General features: G+C 37.2%; 2 protein-coding genes across 2 annotated transcripts; one reads left to right on the top strand and one right to left on the bottom strand.

Annotated features, from left to right (window-relative positions):
* Positions 1–17,453: 17,453 nt before the first annotated feature.
* Positions 17,454–18,629, bottom strand: LOC140874491 (uncharacterized). The gene is made up of 2 exons (XM_073277784.1): positions 18,392–18,629; positions 17,454–18,301 (listed from the first exon to the last, which is right to left on the bottom strand). Exons 1-2 carry the CDS (start codon positions 18,627–18,629, stop codon positions 17,454–17,456), a joined length of 1,086 nt encoding a protein of 361 aa, XP_073133885.1.
* Positions 18,630–19,291: 662 nt separating this feature from the next.
* On the top strand, positions 19,292–20,474 carry LOC140874490 (F-box/FBD/LRR-repeat protein At4g26340-like). The gene is made up of 3 exons (XM_073277783.1): positions 19,292–19,828; positions 19,958–20,092; positions 20,211–20,474. The coding sequence occupies exons 1-3, from the start codon at positions 19,292–19,294 to the stop codon at positions 20,472–20,474; spliced, it is 936 nt and encodes a 311-aa protein (XP_073133884.1).
* The last annotated feature ends 1,177 nt before the right edge of the window (positions 20,475–21,651 follow it).

Here is a 21,651-nt window from a genome sequence, read left to right as displayed (position 1 = left end):
CTTTTTCTTTCATCTCTTGAATAAACTCTGGTCCCGAAAATTGTCATTCTCCTACTTCTTCCGAACATATCGGATATCTACATTTTCTGCCATAAAAGGCTTCAAATGGTGCCATCCCGATAGATACTTGATAATTATTATTGTAAGAGAATTCTACCAAAGCTAATGATTCTTGCCAACCACCACTGAAATCCATTACAATATCTCGTAATAAATCCTCAAGCGTCTGAATATTTCTTTCAGATTGACCATCTGTATGTGGATGATAGGCAATACTCATGGCCAATTTAGAACCCAAAGCTGATTGCAAACTATTCCCAAACTTAGAAGTAAATCTGGGATCACGGTCTGATACTATAGTAACTTGCACACCATGTACATTTTCGCCATTTTCGTATATGTACAAGTACGATCATATGGAATAAAATGAGCAGGTTTAGACAATCTATCCACAATAACCCAAATGACATCACAACCGCGATTAGATCGAGGTAGGTGTGTCATGAAATCCATAGTAATGTGTTCCCAATTCCACTGTGGTACTTCAAGACTAAGTAACATACCACCTGGTCTCATTCTTTTGGCCTTAACTTGTTGACATGTTAAACACTTGGCCACAAAGTCATAAATATCTTTCTTCATACCTTCCCACCAGTAATGGGCTTTCAAGATATGATACATCTTTCTAATTCCAGGATGTATACTATGTCGAATACAATTAGCTTCTTGTAGTATATCTTATTTCAAATCTATCAAATTCGGAACGACAAGTCTACCATTATAACGCAAACATCCATCAAAAGCAACAATGAATTTCCCTAACTGACCTGCTGGAGTTAATTCTTTCAATTGATGAATGTATGGATCAGTCTTTTGTGCTGCTTTGATTTTCAAAATTATTCGTGGTTCCACTTGAATAGATGAAACTATGAAATGATTACCTTTAGCTCGATAAGTCCATCCTGAAGTTTCCAAATGCTCATGAACTTTAGAAATAGTTAAAGATGTCAACATCTTAGTATGAACTTTTCTGCTCAAAGCATCTGCAACTTGATTCACGTTTCCTGGTTGGTATTGAATATCACAGTCAAAATCCTTAAGCAATTCCAACCATCGACGTTGTCTCATATTCAAATCAGACTTTGGGACTAAATATTTTAGACTCTTATGATCGGAATAAATCACAAATTGTTCACCATACAGATAATGACGTCATATTTTCAATGCATGCACAATGGCAGCCAATTCTAAATCATGAACTTGATAACTAGTCTCATGTGGTTTCAATTGATGAGATGCATACGCGCAATCACTCATCCATTTTTCATCAAAACACAACCCAGTCCATTCAAAGAAGCATCTGTACAGACAACAAATCCACCTGAGCCTGAAGGTAATGCTAGTATTGAAGCCGTAGTCAGTTTTTCTTTCAAAGTCTGGAAACTAATTTCACATTCCTCAGTCCACAAAAAACGTCGATCTTTTTGAGTCAATATCGTCATAGGCCTAGCTATTTCAGAAAAACTCTTAATAAAACGTCTGTAATATCCAGCCAGACCCAAAAAGCTACGAATCTCAAAGACATTGGTTGGTCTAGACCAATTAAGAACCGCTTCAATTTTACTAGGATCAACAGATACCCCTTGTGCTGATATCACATGTCCTAGAAATAATACTCTGTCCAACCAAAATTCGCACTTAGAAAACTTTGCATATAATTGTGATGTTCTGAGTTTCTGAAGTACTAATGTCAAATGTTCATTATGCTTCTTCCTTGACTTAGAATAAATCAAAATGGCATCAATAAAAACGATAACAAATCGATCTATGAATTCCCAAAACATGCGATTCATTAAATCCATAAAAACCGCTAGAGCATTAGTCAACCCGAAAGGCACAACTAAGAATTCATAATGCCCATAACATGTTCGAAATGCTGTCTTGGGAACATCTTCCTCTCGAACTCTAATTTGATGATATTCGGAACGAAGATCAATTTTAGAATACATAGTTGTACCCTGCAACTGATCAATCAAGTCATCAATTCGTGGCAAAGGATACTTATTCTTCACATTAGCCCGATTCAATTGCCGATAATCGATACACATTCTCATCGTTCCATATTTCTTCTTCACAAACAAGACTGGAGCACCCCAAGGAGACATACTTGGTCTAATATAACCTTTTTCCAGCAAATCTTGCAATTGCGTCTTAAGTTCTTTCAATTCTGCTGGAGATAATCGATATGGAGCTCGAAAATTAGAACTTGTCCCTGGCATCAACTCAATAGTAAGATCTATTTCCCTTTGAGGTGGAAAACCCGGAATCTCATCAGGAAATACATCAGGAAAATCCTTGACGACAGAGATATCTGAAACTTTCAATTTCTCCTCCTTCGTCACATCAAGAGCATAAATCATAAATCCTTCTTTTCCTATCAACAATAATATAAATATTTCCATTGCCGATACTAATGGAATGAGAGATTGTGAATCATTACCATAAAAATTCCACTTATTGCCATAATACGGTCTAAATCTTACAATTCCATAAAAACAATCAACAGTCTCTCTATAATTTGTCAGTGTATCCATACCCAAGATACAGTCAAAATCAGACATAGCTAGTTTGATTAGATTGGTTATCATGATCTTATCCTCAAATCTAATCACACAATTCAAAACTATCTCAATGACATCAAGAAAACACCAGCAGGAGTAGCAACAGACACAGTATCCAATAACGGAGTAAAAGTAATCTCATGCTCATCAGAAAATGTAACAGATAAAAATGAATGAGATGCTCCTGTTTCTATCAAGATACGTGCAAGATAATAAAAAATATAACAAATACCTGCAATAACTCCCCTAGGTGCATCTTGTGCCTGATCCTGAGTCATGGCATGCACTTGTACCTGCTGTGGCCTTGGGAATCGCTGCTGACTCTGAGAAGATGGATACCTAGGCTGCTGAGGTGGTTGTACCGGAACATAAGGATGTGTAGGAGCAAACTGTGGTACAGGTGCAGATGGCCTGAACGATGGCCTTCGAGGAAACTGGCCAAACTGTTGCGGTTGCAATTGTTGTATTCCAGCATTTGGGCACACTCTTGCATAATGTCCAATCTGTCCGCAGTTATGACAAGCTCCTGAAAACCCCGTACATTGTGAAGTAAGATGTATACCGCCGCATCGGTCATAGCACAAAAAATTAGAAGATCCAACTGAACTATTCCCACAACTACTACCAAAACTAGAGGAACTAGACTGCTGTTTCTTTTTAAATTGTTTTCCTCGCAGTTTAAACCAAGGCTTCTTCGCTTGTTGAGAAGACTGAGTAGGCTGATATGAAGGTAAACCCATCAGTGTCTGTGAACTACTTCCAGCTCCTTGAGAAACAGATGCTGAGATTGATTGTGGTTCACCCCTGAGTAAACTCGCTTCAATCTTCTTTGCCTTTTCTACTGCTTTCATATAAGTCAATGTAGTTCCAGTAGTCACCAAAGTGTGGATCGTTCGTGTAAGCTCCTTCAGAAAGTGTGAAAGCTTTGACCGATCATTCTTTGCAACGTGTGGGACATAAGGAAAAAGAGCAGAAAACTGAGAAGCATATTCAACAACAGATTTATTTCCTTGCACCAACATATTAAATTCATCTTCCTTAGCAAAATAGTATGATGGTGGTGCATATTCCTGTGCAAATTGAGTACGAAATACTTCCCATGTGATCTTTTCGCCAGAATCATAAAGTGTTTCTGTTGTCGTTTCCCACCAAAGTTGCGTTCGGTATTTAAGTTGAAAAGGAACTAATTTCAGTCGAATTTCATCAGGATATTCTAGTCCATTAAACATATTGTTGAAACTTTTCAACCAACTAGCAGCTTTCTCACTTCCTTCATTGCCAAAGAACTTTTGAGGACGCAACTCCTGAAATTGAGAAATTATTAATCGTATTCCTCCCATTTTCTCAGTCAATTGGGCCACTGGATCAGACTCAGCCTGAACCGCTTTTCCTTTGTCAGGATTTACCCGTGGTTGTTGTTCCACCTCTAATTTCACATCCTTCGGAGGCTGAACAGTTGGACGTCCTCGTCTTCCCCTGACAACATCATCAATAAATCTAATATTTTCTGCTGCAGACTCTTCTACAACTTCTTTTCCTTTTTTACCTCTTCCTTCAGGTGCCATTCTACAAGACACAAGGATTTAAATACATGCAGTAAGATCTTAACGAATACAGAACTATTATACGAACTCAGAGTTCTAATAAGAATTCATAAACTAAGTTTTAAATCCAAGAACTACTGGTTCGATCAGATAAGTTCAAAACAAACAAATCAAGTCGCGTAAGAACAAGTAGTCGCATGCATACGCAATCATTTTGTTAATGTCAAAACTCGAGTGTCCTAGACTCTAATTCGAGCATATCCCAGTTTATGCTCTGATACCAAGTGAAAGGCCCCGTGTCCTGATTTAATATTTAATGATCAAAAAACCAGAATTAATTAATGTAAACAGCAAAAATGAGTTAAAAATTTGTGTTTTGGGCCTACAGAAAATTCGGCATGACCTATTCGTAAATAGGACATCCAAAAAATCTGTACAACACAACCAATAATATATACTCGAAAATAGAGACACAACATCAATTTACAAACCTATAGCCGCACTGACCAGGACTAAACACATACAGAGCTGGCAAGGCTCGATCACACAAATAACAATCCAAAACAATGTCCAAAACTATCGATGCAGATACACGGGGCATCACCCCGGCAAATATAAAACTCGCTAAACTGATATATACATATATCTGGGAACACGAATCCACGCTCGTCTCACTGGGTACCACTAGATGAAGCTCCACCAGATGCGTCAAATCCCCCTGGATAACCTTCTATGGAATCACAAACAACCACAGCATAAAAGAAAACAGGGGTCGGACCCTAGTAAGACGAACTAGAAAAATTACGACAAATATAACTGACATGAATAAAATCAATTACAATGCAATGAAATGCAATGCAATGCGTATGAATGTCAGGAATTTGAGATTCATACACAAGGAATCGATAAGCGCTGCTGTTGTGTGCATATCCTATGAAAATGCAATCAACAATTTTTGGTCCAATTTTTTCCTTTTTCAGAGTAGGTACAGCTACCTTGGCAAAACACCCCACACTCGCAAATATTGGTATGAAGGTATTCTTCTTTTCCATAATTCATAAGGAATTTTATATTGCTTCTTTCGGGGTATCTTATTTAAAAGGTAATTAGCTGTCAGAACAGCTTCCCCCCACATGTTCTGTGATAAACCAGAACTCAGTAACAGTGCATTCATCATTTCTTTCAAAGTGCAATTCTTTCGCTCTGCGACACCATTTTGCTGAGGAGAATAAGGTGCAGTTCTTTTGTGTCTGATACCATGTTGAGCACAAAACTCAGCAAATGGTGATTCATACTCACCTCCACGATCATTTCTTAGCACCTTAATTTTCTTGTTAAGTTGGTTTTCAACTTGACTTTTGTAGTGGACAAACTTTTCAATAGCTTCATCTTTACTTTTAAGAAGATACACATAACAATATTTTGTGTTATCGTCAATCAAAGTAATAAAGTATTTGTTTCCACCACGTGTTTGTACTCTTTTTAAATCACATAGATTAGAGTGTATCAAATCAAGGGGTTCACATTCTCTTTCAACTGTTTGAAAAGATGATCTTGTTAGTTTTGCCTCAACACAAGTTTCGCATTTGTGTTGTGTATCAATTTTGAATGTAGGAATGTTTTTCAAGTTAATTAATCTACGAATCGTATCATAATTAACATGTCCTAGTCTACCATGCCACAAATTGGAAGACTCAAGTAAGTAAGCAGAAGATTTCATTTTATTGATCACGGGCTTAATAGCCATTACATTGAGTTTGAACAACTCATTGCTGACATAGCCTTTTCCTACAAACATTTCACTCTTAGACAAAACAACTTTATCTGACTCAAACACAATGCGAAAACCATGCTAGTTAAGAAGTGACCCAGACACCAAGTTTTTACGGATGTATGGGACATACAACACATTGTTCATGTTGGAACACGCGTTCTCAGATCAAAGATGTGATTTGATACCCGGTGCAGCGGAAGTTTAAAATTTTTATTTTCTTATATGGAACAACTCCATATCATGGGTATAAAATCTTAACGATTAAAATCAACATTTAAAATAATAATAACAATTAATATTTTACCTTTTCAAGTGATGACTTGATTATGGACACCAACAGAATTTTCTGCTCTTGTTGTAAATCCCAGGAACTGATGACTTGCTCGATCAACTCCTGAATTAGGTCCACGAACAGAAAACAGAAACCCTCTGATTGATTGCACTAGAAATCAATCAGATGTTTATCGAAGAGATTAAACAGATTTGATCTGTCAATTCAGAATGTAATTTTTCAGAAAAATCACAGACTGAATTCTCTCAAAAAGAAGAAGGGATTTCGAAAATTCTCTTGAGACACTCTCTCAAATTTTCGAAAATTCCTTTTAATATTTAGATGTGATTTTCGAAAATTTCAAGATGGAATCCATGATTATTTTCGAAAACTACATATATATATATATATATATATAATTTCTATACTAGATTAAGTTATAAGTCTATTAGAACACTAACTCCTTAGGGCCCATAATCCATAACTTAAGCCCAACAAGCAAAGTCTGTTATTATAAAAATTAATATAAACTTCATCATGACTTCAATTGATAAACTGATTTCACCAATGTGCACAGAAACCATTTCTGCACCTTTTAAGTCAAGATAATTTTTCTGAATCCGAATTCAGTGATTTACAAAAATGTCCATCCCTATGTCATTTTAGGAAATTTCACTCCCTTTAGTTTAAAAGTTCAATTTCTCTTTCATTAAATTTAACTCTTTAAATTTAACTATCTCAATGGGAATTAGTAATCCATTACTTGTGTAACCCTCAATGGTTCAGAGATACAGCTAGCTGTGGGCTCACAACTCCTTGTGACTCGGAACAACAATTTCCGACTTACCCATCGAATCATGGTAAGAGCGCCTAGAAACATAGCCCCATGATTCCCTAGGTATCACTAATAGAGTCTGCAAAAACCAGTAGATTTTGGTTAGCATACAGTACGGTCCCTTCATCCATATATCCCGATCTAATCAACAACCATTGGTACATCGAGAGTCATTCGAGATCCGATAACTATGCAATGCATCTTGAAGATCAAATAGTAACATCGCATGTGCTACTAGGAAACCAAGTAACCTAAAGCACATCATGTACTCTGGCCAGAGATTTGTCACACTAATATCTTCTCAGATCGCATAGGATATCCACACTCGCAAGCGTGTGGTGAATCCTTGACAACAAAGCATCGACTCCTATATGTGTCGTAACTGTACCCAATCTTGACACCTGATGACCCTCATAGAGTCGGTAAACAAGTCAAATTATAGTACTAACATATAGAGTCTCCATGATGTTTCAAGTAGTAAGGACTAATGGTGTACAACCAAAACCGCGGACTTATCCACTCAATTAATAATAACCACTTGGAAAATCCGAATAGGGTAGTTCGATCATTCATTATATGAATATCCATTTGCATGCTTTGAACATCTCTATGTTTCATACCAATGAAACGTGGTACTTGGCATCGTAAATGCTAGTCTCGATCTCGAGCGATCCTTATCCTTATTTGCGGACGGCTCAATTGACTAGGAACTGTTTAGAATATACAGTGACTATAAGATGTGTTTCATGATAGTGATCTCTCTTTATTCACTATCTCATCTTACTTACACTATAGTACATTCAAGGTCTTTATCAAAACAACAATAGTATATCACAATATAACATTATGAAGAAAGATAAAGAAAATGCCCTTAATGAATGTAAATTATATTAAACAAAGATTGTTTATACATAGAGTCATAAAAGCCCTTAGCCACAAGTTGGCTAACCGAGCACCCACTCTTTCAATCTCCCACTTGCCCTAAAGCCAACTAGTCATACTATGTAGTCTCATTGCTTCGCGATGTTTATCAAACAATGGTCCCGGTAAGGGTTTAGTAAGTGGATCAGCGATATTGTCTGCAAAGGCCACTCTCTCGACAGTCATGTCTCCTCTTTCCATGATCTCCCGGATGATGTGGTATTTCCTCAGTATATGTTTGGATCTTTGATGAGACCTTGGTTCCTTTGCCTGAGCAACGACACTAGTGTTGTCACAGTACACCGAGACTGGACCAATAGCTTCAGGAATTACGCCCAACTCTTGGACGAAATTCCTCATCCAAACGGCCTCTTTAGCAGCATCTGATGCTGCAATGTATTCTGCCTCAGTGGTGGAATCCGCTGTGGTGCCCTGCTTGGAACTCCTCCAAGAGACAGCACCGCCATTGAGCATGAATACAAATCCAGAGGTTGACTTCGAGTCATCCACGTCACTTTGGAAGCTAGAATCGGTATAGCCTTCCAATTTCAATTCTCTTCCTCCATAAACCATGAATATATTCTTAGTACTTCTCAAGTACTTTAGAATATCCTTCACAGCTTTCCAATGCATTTGACCGGGATTGGCCTGATTTCTGCTCGTGACACTCAGAGCAAAGGCTACATCTGGTCTGGTAGATATCATCCCATACATGATACTACCTATGGCTGATGCATATGGTATGTGTGTCATTTTCTCTATCTCTTCGTCAGTCTTGGGATACATAGACTTGGATAGATAAACTCCATGACACATAGGTAGATGTCCTCTCTTGGACTCATCCATTGAGAACCTGTTCAATATAGTGTCGATGTAGGTAGCTTGAGTGAGTCCTATCATTCTCTTAGATCTATCTTTATAGATCTGTATTCCTAAAATATAGGACGCATCACCCAAATCTTTCATCGAGAATCTACTTGATAACCATATTTTCGTTGACTGCAACATCCCTACATCATTCCCAATTAGTAGTATGTCATCAATATAAAGTACTAAGAATGTCACAGCATCCTTAACTACTTTCTTGTACACGCATGGTTCCTCCGGGTTCTTGATGAAACCAAAATCCTTTATTGTTTCATCAAATTTCTGGTTCCAACTTCTTGATGCCTGTTTGAGACCATAAATTGATCTCTGAAGCTTGCATACCTTATGCTCGCTTTCCATGGATGTGAATCCCTCAGGCTGCATCATATAAATCTCTTCCTTAATGTTTCCATTAAGAAATGAAGTCTTCACATCCATTTGTCATATCTCATAGTCATACCAAGCTGCTATGGCAATAAGGATTCTTATGGATTTGAACATTGCGACTGGTGAAAAGGTTTCATCATAGTCAACACCTTTTATTTGAGTATAACCTTTTGCCACCAATCGTGCCTTGTAGGTCAATACCTTACCATCAAACCCAAGTTTTCTCTTGTATATCCATTTACACCCTATTGGAACAATTCCATCGGGAGGATCTACTAAAGACCAAACTTGGTTTGTATGCATCGAGTCTATTTCCGACTGCATAGCTTCAAGCCATAAATTCGAATCCGCATCAAAAATTGCTTCCTTGAAGTTTCTTGGATCACATCCAATGTCGGGTTCACTTTGATCCCCTTCAAGAAGTAACTCATATCAAATAGGAGGTCTAGAAGTCCTCTCGGATCTTCTAGAAAGAGGCGTGTCGTTTAATGGTTCCTGAGGTGTGGGATCGTTATTTTGTATCTCGGGTTCTTCTCGAATTTCTTCAAGTTTCATCATCTTGCCTTTCTTATCAAGTAAGAACTCCTTCTCCATGAAGGTGGCATTTCTCGAAACAAACACTTTTGTTTCAGTAGGATAATAGAAATAATATCCGATTTAATTCTTCGGATACCCTACAAAATAACATAAGGTGGATCGACTATCCAACTTATCTCCCACTGTCTGCTTCACATAAGCAGGACATCCCCAAATCCTCAAGTACGAATACTTAGGAGTTTTGCCAGTCCATAATTCATATGGAGTTTTGTTCACTGATTTAGTGTGGACATTGTTCAACAACAATACCGCCGTTTCAAGCGCATAGCGTCTATCCAGTCGGTAGTCAAATTTCTACCAATGATGATTGGGGATACCATCTGACTTAGTATCATATTTGATGATACGATTGAGATTTCTTTTCGTAAGGTTTATCTAGGATATGGGATTGTAGGCTTTGACCCGGAGATGGGTATTGCCCAGTGATGATAGTTTTTTGTCAGTAATGGATTATATCAATGGCTGAGTGCTGTATAGGATTATTCGAGACGAGAGGAGAGTGTGGCCTATGCCAGAGTACCCTTGGTGTTCTTGAATTGTTTCACAATTTTAGTAAGGGATATAATCAGGAACGTGTCCGGAGATTGCAGAAATCTCTTGAGTTTAGCTCGCCTTGGTATTCGCTTTGAGTGAACAAGGTAGTGGTTAGTAGTTAGAAATGGCGCAAGATGAGTGCCAGTGACTGCTTGTATGCTATTGCCTGATGCTATCGGGGATAGATGTGTTGAATCCAGTGCAAATCTTGTAATTCCAAGTGTCTGGAATATTTCACTTGTGGCAGCTGAGTCAAGGTTATTGATCGAGCCAGGTAGGTTTCGATAATCATTGGTTGTCTGATTCGACTATCACTAACCAACTAAATGAAAACACAGTAGATCGAAGAGATGGATATGTTGAGACCAATCAATTATGATTAGAATACAGCAAATCGAGAAATACTAGAGATAGTATTTCGTCGCATAGCGCTCAAGAGATGAGTATTTGGTACAGTCTCAGAGCAGTCGGCGAATTGAGTAATTTGGAATCTCTAGGATTGCCAGAGATGGATCTTTTGGGATTGCTGCTATTCAAGGATGATTGCAAATTGACTTGTATGGTCAAGTTAGGCAATAACTTGACAGTGAAAATGTAATGTCCCAGAAATTTATTATCGAAGTAATTGGCAATTAAAATAATTATTGAGTTGGAAAAATAATTATTACTGTCAAATGAGTTATAAAGTGTATTTACAAAATAAACGTGTCAATTAGTCAATGAGTTTGACTATTTCTAAATATCTGATAATATTAGAATTTTGAGATAATTATTGAGATAATGGAATTAAAAATAATTATTGATGCTAGATAATTTAAATTGGAGAAAATAATAGTTTGGGTGACTGGTCAAAGCCTAAGATTGACTCAATTTATTTATTGGGAATTAACTCGTCTAGTTGCCAGGTCAAAGTTTGCTATTTCAGATAATTGTAAAAATGTGTTAAATTACATATTGGAGTAAAATAACACAAGAGCATTAAAATGGATCAGACCGAGTCATTTTAGGACCAAATTTTAGTGGTACAGTCTCTCTCATGCACAAAACACCCAAAACACACACTAAAACCCTAACCCTCAATTCGTCCCTACCATCGTCGGCCGTCCGATCGCCACCATTGCCGTTGATTGACCCCGCCATTTTGTAGCTCTTGTTGAGTCGGTCACAACCATACCAAGAATCGTGAGTATTGGTGTCCGATTTGGTGATCACAGAGTCGAGAAAGGGGCGACACTATTCATCGTCTTCTTCGCATGTAATAGTCGAATTTTAGTTCGATTGATCTTGTTTTTGGGCTGCTAAATGGTATTAGGATGTGTGTATCATTTCCCAATCTTATTCCAGCTTTTTTCGTGGAAAAATCGGGTAGATCGAAGCTTCGAACGTCGTCGCCGCCGCCACTATTTTTCGCCGATTGCGGCCGCCAAGTTGGTCCATTCCGGCCGTGGCCTAGTCCGTTAGAATCGTCTCGTCGAGCTCTAAAACCTTGCCAAATTTCGTGAATTTTGGAGTTGATTTTTAGATCGCCGCCGCGCCGCCGTCTTCCCTAATTTTCCGGCGAGTTTTGACATGTTAACCATTTTTGAATGGTTTGACGTTATGGATCCAAATATCCAAGTTTCGAGTCGAGATTCGAAACCGTGAAGTGGTGAGAGCGCAATATAACGAAGGTGGAAGCTCAGTGAAGCTCATCATAGATCGAACAATGTCCAACAATGTTCGATTGCGACGCTCCGAAACACCATTTAGCTGAGGTGTCATAGGAGGAGTCCACTGAGAGAGAATCTCATTCTCTTTTAGATAGCCCAAAAAATCGGTACTTAAGTATTCTCCACCTCGATCCGATCGAAGTGCTTTAATACTTTTACCTAGTTTATTTTCTACTTCAGCCTTGAATTCTTTGAACTTTTCAAATGATTCAGACTTATATTTCATCAAATATAAATACCCGTACCTAGAATAATCATCAGTAAAGGTACTGAAGTAGGTGTGACCAAATTTAGTACCAATACTAAATGGGCCGCAAACATCTGTATGGATCAAATCCAACAGATTTTGACTACGCTCAGGTTTTCCTTTGAAAGGAGTTTTAGTCATTTTTCCTTTTAGGCAGGACTCACAAGTTGGTAGAGAGTTAATATCAGACATATCAAACATGCCCTCTCCAACTAGCTTGTTCATCATCCTTGAGAAAATATGACCTAGCCTAGCATGTCAAAGGTTTGCCGGGTTTGACTATCGTTTTTCCTTTTATTTGTTGTTGCCGGTTTATCAACATAATTAATTGGTACGTCTTTTAATTTTAAGTTATATAGATCATTTTCAAGTTGTCCACATCCAATCAAACATTCATTCTTGTAAATATTGCAAATCTCATTCACAAAATTGCAAGAAAAACCATCTCTATCAAGCATAGAAACATAAATAATGTTTTTAACCAAATCTGGCACAAATAAAACATCTCTCAAAAGTAACTTAAAATTGTTCTGCAAAACTAAATAAACGTCTCCCACAGCTTTGGCTTCAACTCTAGAACCATTTCCGAGCCTTAGCTGGGTCTCACCCATCCTAAGCTTACGACTTCATGTCATCACCTGAAAATCATTGCAAATGTGAGATCTACATCCGGTATCCAATACCCAAGAAGTAGTATTAAATGAAACATTTATTTCAATGTAAAACATACCCTTTGCGGTTCGCAACTGCTCGAGATATACTTTGCAGTTACGTTTCCAATGACCGGGTTTCTTGCAGTGATGGCAAACGTCTTCAGATCCGTTCACGTTTGAAGCCTTTGTTTTGTTCTTATTCTTTGGCACAGTTTTCTTGGGTGGGGAAGAACGTTTCTTACCCTTTCCACTTGGCCCCTTCTTAGAGTTAGAATAGGAACCAACAAAAAATACCGGTTTATCCTTTTTTAATGTGGCCTCATATATGACAAGCATATTGACCATCTCTTCAAGGGTGGCCTCTATCTTGTTCATATTGAAGTTCATCACAAAACCGTCAAACGACAAAGGAAGTGAAAGAAGTAACAAGTCCGCATTCAGTTCGTGCTCCAATGTCAAATCGAGTGTTACCAACTTTTCAATGAGCCCAATCATGTGTACCCCATGCTCACGGACCGAAGTCCCATCTCGCATGCGGCATGTCATGAGCTCTTTGACGGTGGCATGCCTCTCCGATCTTGACTGAGCTCCAAAAAGTTCCTTGAGAGTATCGTGAATGTCAGCAGCATTCACTGCATTCTCAAATCACCTCTGAAGTTCATCAGACATCGAAGCCTGCATGTAACATTTGGCCTTGACATCATGGTCCCACCATTTGTCAAGTTTGGCCAATTTTTCCGGACTCACATCAGCCGGGGCTTCTTTCGGAGGAGGCTTTTTTAACACGTAGAAAACCTTTTCCGAACTTAGAACAATCTTTAACTTACGGAACCATTCCGTATAGTTTGCGCCAGTCAGTTTGTTTTGTTCGAGAATTGAGAATAGTGGATTGCGTGAATTCATTGTAATGAAATACTGAAAAGAAACAGACAATAATCAGTGATTGCTTAATTAATTTACTAAGACATAAAATATGGCGAGATTTATTTTATGAATTTCACTCCCACTATTTTAACGATTTCACTACCCACTAGTGAAAACGAGAAACTGGTTTCCTTAGTGGAAACATGGAGTCCAATTGACAAATCATAGTCCCGAATAATATCAGTCAACCATAATTTTCAAAAGGTAGAGCCCAATTGCTTCCAAAGCAACCCCCATATTTTTACCTCATGTCTAATAAGGGCCCAATAATATGACGCCGTTTATTGTGACATGTCAAGATGACCCATCAATATTAAGTTGTGATGGACGGTCGTCATGTGGATCCCCAATAATATGAGCCAATCCCATGGGATTTCCATCCAACTTACAACATGTGTCGATCCAATGTACAGCTTTCCGACGAACGGGCCCCCCCAATAATATGAGCCGGACCGTGCCTGCGGGTAGCATCTCATACATTGATCGTTGATGGAAGGTAGGAACATTTAAAAAATATTTAAATTCCTTTTTGTTTATCTTGATATCAATTTTAAATCATATTTAAAATGAGAGATTTTAATTTTGAAAATTGTCTCATCTTTAAATAATTTGTATGCTTGCAGGATTCATGCAATTTAGTCTAAACATGCATACAACAATAATATCATATATTATATAAAGGATGATCGACCCCAATAACTAATCGATCCATGGTTGCCAATCATGAGTCTAAGTCCAATCCTAGGTGATATGCAAGTATGCAATGCAATCCCATTACATTGAGCTTCCAATTTACATTTTTTCGGTCTTTATTGTCTGTTGGGCCCACCATTGTCTTCAAATCTTTATCTCCCACTAAGTCTAATAAATTTACAATAAATTTCGATGACAAGTAGCTAGGGGATACATATTTAAGGGTATGAACGGGCCATAAACCAGGCCCACTTTTATTACAAATGATAAATCAAATTGGGTTATAAACCAAGCCCATTAATAAAACCCAACAACAATAATAAAAATCAAATGTAAACTACCTAACATACACCTATAATATTGGTCATGGCAATCGATCATCTTTTTATCCAATATTTAATTCAATAATTAAATCATTGGATAACATGCAATGACAATTTAATTAAAAAAGATAAAATCAAATTTTATCTAAGATATTCATAAGATCATATCTTATCATCAATTGTACCAAAATAATTAATTTTATAAAATCTAATTTAACGGATAAAATTTATAAATTTTCCAAAAATTCAAATTTATCCAAAAAATCAATTTTAAAAATTTCGAACTCAAACAATTTGATCCGATGCCTCGTGGACCAATCAAAACAATTTTCGATCGGACCAAAAACTAAAATTTCAAAAATTTAAAATTCTTAAAAATAATTTTTAATTTCCGTCCCGGGCAGCCCCGCCCCCACGTGGAGCCCGGGCATGGGCAGCAAGGGCAGCGATCAAATCACTGCCCTGGGCAGCGACGATCGCTTCCCGTGTTGTCCTTCAAATTTATTTTTAAAAATTTTGTTTTTGTTCTAAAAACCCGAGGCTTAAAAATTTTGTACAATCGATAAATTTTAATCGTTTGATCTGAGAGAAACCTGGCTCTGATACCACTGTTGGAACACGCGTTCTCAGATCAAAGATGTGATCTGATACCCGGTGCAGCGGAAGTTTAAAATTTTTATTTTCTTATATGGAACAACTCGATATCATGGGTATCAAATCGTAACGATTAAAATCAACATGTAAAATAATAATAACAATTAATATTTTACCTTTTCAAGCTATGGTTTGATTATGGACACCAACAGAATTTTCTGCTCTTGTTGTAAATCTCAGGAACTGATGACTTGCTCGATCAACTCCTGAATTAGGTCCACGAACAGAAAACAAAAACCCTCTGATTGATTGCACTAGAAATCAATCAGATGTTTATCGAAGAGATTAAACAGATTTGATCTGTCAATTCAGAATGTAATTTTTCAGAAAAATCACAGACTGAATTCTCTCAAAAAGAAGAAGGGATTTCGAAAATTCTCTTGAGACACTCTCTCAAATTTTCGAAAATTCCTTTTAATAATTAGATGTGATTTTTGAAAATTGCAAGATGGAATCCATGATTATTTTCGAAAACTACATATATATATATATATATATATATATATATATATATATAATTTCTAGACTAGATTAAGTTATAAGTCTATTAGGACACTAACTCCTAAGGGCCCATAATCCATAACTTAAGCCCAACAAGCAAAGCCTATTATTATAGAAATTAATATAAAATTCATCATGACTCCAATTGATAAACTGATTTCACCAATGTGCACAGAAACCATTTCTACACCTTTTAAAGTCAAGATAATTTTTCTGAATCCGAATTCAGTGATTTCCAAAAATGTTCATCCCTATGTCATTTTAGGAAATTCCACTCTCTTTAGTTTAGAAGTCCAACTTCTCTTTCATTAAATTTAACTCTTTAAATTTAACTATCTCAACGTGGATTAGTAATCCATTACTTGTGTAACCCTCAATGGTTCAGGGATACAGCTAGCTGTGGGCTTACAACTCCTTGTGACTCGGAACAACAATTTCCGACTTACCCATCGAATCATGGTAAGAGCGTCTAGCAACATCGCCCCATGATTTCCTAGGTATCACTGATAGTGCCTGCAAGAACCAGTAGGTTTTGGTTAGCGTACAGTACGGTCCATTCATCCATATATCCCGATCGAATCAACAACCATTGGTACATCGAGAGTCGTTCGAGATTCGATAACTATGCAATGCATCTTGAAGATCAAATAGTAATATCACATGTGCTACTAGGAAACCAAGTAACCTAAAGCACATCATGTACTCTGGCTAGAGATTTATCACACTAATATCTCCTCAGATCTCATAGGATATCCATACTCGCAAGCGTGTGGTGAATCCTTGACAACAAAGCATCGACTCCTATATGTGTCGTAATTGTACCCAATCCCGATATCTGATGACCCTCATAGAGTCGGTTAACGAGTCAAAGTATAGTACTAGCATATAGAGTCTCCATGATTTTTCAAGTAGTAAGGACTAATGGTGTACAACCAAAATCGCGGACTTATCCACTCAATTAATAATAACCACTTGGAAAGTCCGAATAGGGTAGTTCGATCATTCATCATATAAATATCCATTTGCATGCTTTGAACATCTATATGTTCCATACCAATGAAACGTGGTACTTGGCATCGCAAATGCTAGTCTCGATCTCGAACGATCCTTATCCTTATTTGCGGACGGCTCAATTGACTAGGAACTGTTTAGAATATACAGTGACTATAAGATGTGTTTCATGATAGTGATCTCTCTTTATTCACTATCTCATCTTACTTACACTATAGTATATTCAAGGTCTTTATCAAAACAACAATAGTATATCACAATATAACATTATGAAGAAAGATAAAGAAAATGCCATTAATGAATGTAAATTATATTAAACAAATATTGTTTATATATAGAGTCATAAAAGCCCTTAGCCACAAGTTGGCTAACCGGGCACCCACTCTTTCAGTTCAAAGTCAGCTCTTTTCCAGAGGTCATCTTCAAAACCACTTTCCCTTGTCCCTTGATTTCAGAAGTTGCAGAATTCCCCATGAACAGCATTTTCCCGTTCATGGATTCCTCAAGATTTGCAAACATCTCTTTGTCAGAGCAAACATGGCGAGTGGCACCAATGTCAATCCACCACTCCCTTGGGTTTGAACCAACCAAATTCACTTCAGAAATGACAGCACAGAAGTTCATGTTTGAAACCTCATGGGATATGTTCTCCACCATATTCACCTCTCGGTTTTTCATTGGTTTCTTGCACTCAGAGGCCTTGTGACCAGTACCATCACAGTTGAAGCATTTCTCGGAGAACTTCTTCTTCGTAATGCCTCCTTTTGGTCCCATCTTCATCCTTTTGTTCGAAGGATTGAAGTGTTTCTTTTTCGAGCTTTGGCCATGCTCCACAACATTTGCTTTAGCAGCAACTGGAGAAAACAGACGTCTTTCAGAGCTCTTGTTGTCTTTCTCGATACTAAGTCGAACAATGAGTTCTTCAACATTCATCTCCTTTCGCTTGTGTTTCAAGTAGTTCTTGAAATCCTTCCATGCCGGTGGTAGCTTCTCAACAATGGCCGCCACTTGGAAGGATTCACTCAACGTCATCCCCTCAACGTGAATCTCGTGAAGAATCACTTGGATCTCTTGAACTTGGCTGATTACCGGCTTGGAATCCACTATCTTAAAATCCAAAAATCGGCCTACAAGAAACTTCTTGGCCCCCGCATCCTCGGTTTTGTACTTTCTGTTAAGGGATTCCCACAGCTCTTTGGCCGTTTTCTTTTCGCAATACACATTGTAGAGCAAATCTGCCAATCCGTTCAGCACGTAATTTCGGCATAGGAAATCAGAATGATTTCATGCCTCCAAAGCACTGACGGACTCAACATCTCCCTCACCCTCCTTGAGCTTAGGAGCATCCTCCGAGAGGAATCTGGCCAGGTTCAATGTCGTCAGGTAGAAGAGCATTTTCTGTTGCCATCTCTTGAAGTCCGCACCAGTGAAATTCTCTGGCTTTACTCCGTGACTGTTTGGAACAGGAACGGCAGCACCACGTGGGGAAACAGGAGGAACGACACGATTTGGAACCGTGACAATAGGAGCAACAGGAGTAGTCTCACTTGAAGCAGAAGCCATTTCTGAAACAAATCACATAATGAACACCAAATTTGTTTTAAGTTTGTTATCCAAAATATGCAAACTCAAAACGTGAATATTACAGAAATAATATTACAAGAAGAAAGAATGATCGTATAACAATTCAATAGTATAACGAATACACAAATACTGAAAAGTATAAAGCAAACAAGTAAGGAAATAGTCAAGCAAACCGAGACCTGTAACTAGTACAGTTTCCTTACAACAGATTCGTCCACTCCACTAGATGCTTGAGGATCAACACGTACAGACGTTTGTTTCCCAGGATACAACGGAAAAACCAGTAGCAAACTAAGCACAAATTTAATACTCCGACGAACTTGAATCGTACCTTCACTTTATCACCAAAATTTAACGGAGGCCAAAAGAAGAGCTAACAATATGAAATGCAAGAGAATTCTTGAGTGAGATCTTGAATAATGTGTGTGTCTGGATTGAGGAAATGAACACACTATTTATAGGCTTCAAAAAGCACACCAAGAGTCATAATATTAATTAACTCAATTAATCTTTCATTTAACACAAGAATGTGGAGAGCCAAAAGCCTCAAATTAATTCAAAAATGTGGAGAGCCAAAAGAGAGTCTCACATTCATGATCCATTATTTTCATTCAAAATTTTTATTTAAATATATTTCCAACATGGCACACAGAGTTCAGGAATTCCAGCTCACCGAGGTTTGGTTTCCTCAATTCCATTATAAACGATTTAAAATCTCCATTGAGTCTGGTGCTATACGTTTGCCTAGACTCAAGAAACTCGACATTTGCGATATTTCTTACGACAACGATGGTACCCTTCCTAACATGGTTTCCGGGTGTTCAGCTATTGAAGATTTGGTCCTTCGAAGGCGTATTACCCGTTGTGATGAAATGGTCTGTTGTTATGTATGTTCACCTACTCTAAAATCTCTTGAGATGGAGGTTGAGCTCGAATGTGATGATGACCACAAACACAACTTGGTCTTAGATCTTCCTGTCGTACAAAACCTCCAAATACAAGATAATGTTTCCCAGATTATTCAGGCCAAGAATCCATCTTCCCTGGTTCAAGCAAATATTTGTTTCTTCAAGGGCTATGTGGTAGCAGACATTAGACGTTCGAGATATATTTTTCAATTTATTGAAAAGCTATCCAATGCTAAAAGTCTGACAATTTCAGGTGAGGATTCGACGTTGGTACGTTCTTTGTTTACGTTAGTAGATTAGATTAAGAATTCCAAACTGTTTGATTGCAGGACTAATCATATTTCTTTTTAACTTGTGCACCCCACGATATCATGAATTCATCTTATAATTTCTCTTCAGCTTCTGAACTCGACATTCTCCTTTGCAACTCGGAGGTTTCATAATTTGATCAACCTGGATTTACAAGCCAATTGGCATGTCTTGACAAAATTGCTTGCATGTGCTTATAAGCTGGAATCGCTTACTATTCTAGAGGTTTCTTGATACCATTGAAAAACTTATCATCACAAAAATTTCCTTTTTTTCCCCCATTTTCTGGCACTTTGTTCTTCTTTGTAAACTTACCTGGTATTGGTGTTATTAATTCCATCAGGTATACGACGAACTAAAATGCTGGAGGCAGCCTAAGCAATTACCAGAGTGCCTATTATCATCCCTTCAATGTGTAACAATTTATGGATTTGTTGGTCGAAAGCATGAGTTCAACATGGTAAGATATATTTTGAGGCATGCTAAAGTCTTGAAGACGATGAATATATATTCGGTGTATCCTGACTGTCCTAAGTTCGACATCCTGAAGCGAATTTTGTATTTTCCACGAGGATCAGCTCGTAGATGTCGAGTTACTTTTGTTTGAAAAATGTAAATTAACTTGGATGACTATGTTTTGTAGTAATGAATCTGGAATTGTAAACATTTTAAGAACTCGGAATGAATTATTTGAAGGCATTTCTAGCCGGCGGCATGCTCGTGATCGTTTCTTAAATTCTCACAGCCACCCTTGCATCAGTGTCCGCGTCCAGGGATATTCCGGCATAGTCTTGATGGTAGCTTGGTGCTATGCTAATTCATTTTTTAAAATATATATATATATATATATTATTTTGTGATTTTAGAAAGACATTGTGATTTATATTATACATTATTTATAGGGAATTGGCTTTAAATCCCTAAACCTAAATTGAATTTTTCATTCAGTCCCTCTCAGAGACAATATGTGTTTGCACTCCATGATCTACAAAAAATTGTGTTTAACACTTTACACTCTCTGGGCTCACATGTTTTTTACGGGTGAAAATCAGTACAAAACATTGAAAATATGGTACTAATATATGATATTTGAGCATTAACTGGTTTAGATCATATACAAAAGATAAGATTTTGAGTATAAAATTTGAACATTTTTATTAGTATTAACACTTACAACACATGTATGAGTACACAAAAATCATTTATTAGTATCAAATCTAAAACAATTAGTATTCAAATATCATATATTAATACCATATTTATAATGTTTTATACCCATTTTCATCCAAAAAGGCAAATGAGTCATTAATACTAATACTTGCATGCATGTTTGAGTGCTATAGAATCATATATTAGTATCATATCTTAAACAATTAATACTCAAATATCATATATTAGTTTCATATTTTCAATATTTTGTATTCAATTTTATCCGGGAAAAAACATGTGGGCCTAGAGAGTGCATAAAATATTTTTTGTGGTTCAGAGAGTTCAAACACAAATTTTTTATGACAGAGAATGAAGGGAAAGTTAGTTTGAATATAGGGATTTAAACTCAATTTACTCTTTATAGTTGATTTTTAAAACGATAAGCAGTATAATATGTGATGTTAATATTTAGTGGATTGATACAAATCTCCATAGAAGATGTTGGTCCCAACTGTGGCATTACGAGATAGAAACTATAGAAATTGAAGAATAAATAGACACCAAGATTTACGTGGAAAACCCCAAAAATTATTAGGGTAAAAACCACGGGCAAGATCAAAAGATTCCACTATAAT

This window comes from Henckelia pumila, chromosome 1 (assembly GCF_033568475.1).
Source record: "Henckelia pumila isolate YLH828 chromosome 1, ASM3356847v2, whole genome shotgun sequence".
Lineage (NCBI taxonomy): Eukaryota > Viridiplantae > Streptophyta > Magnoliopsida > Lamiales > Gesneriaceae > Henckelia > Henckelia pumila.
The sequence above is the reverse complement of the archived record's forward strand: the minus strand, read 5'-3'. Positions and strand labels throughout refer to the sequence as shown.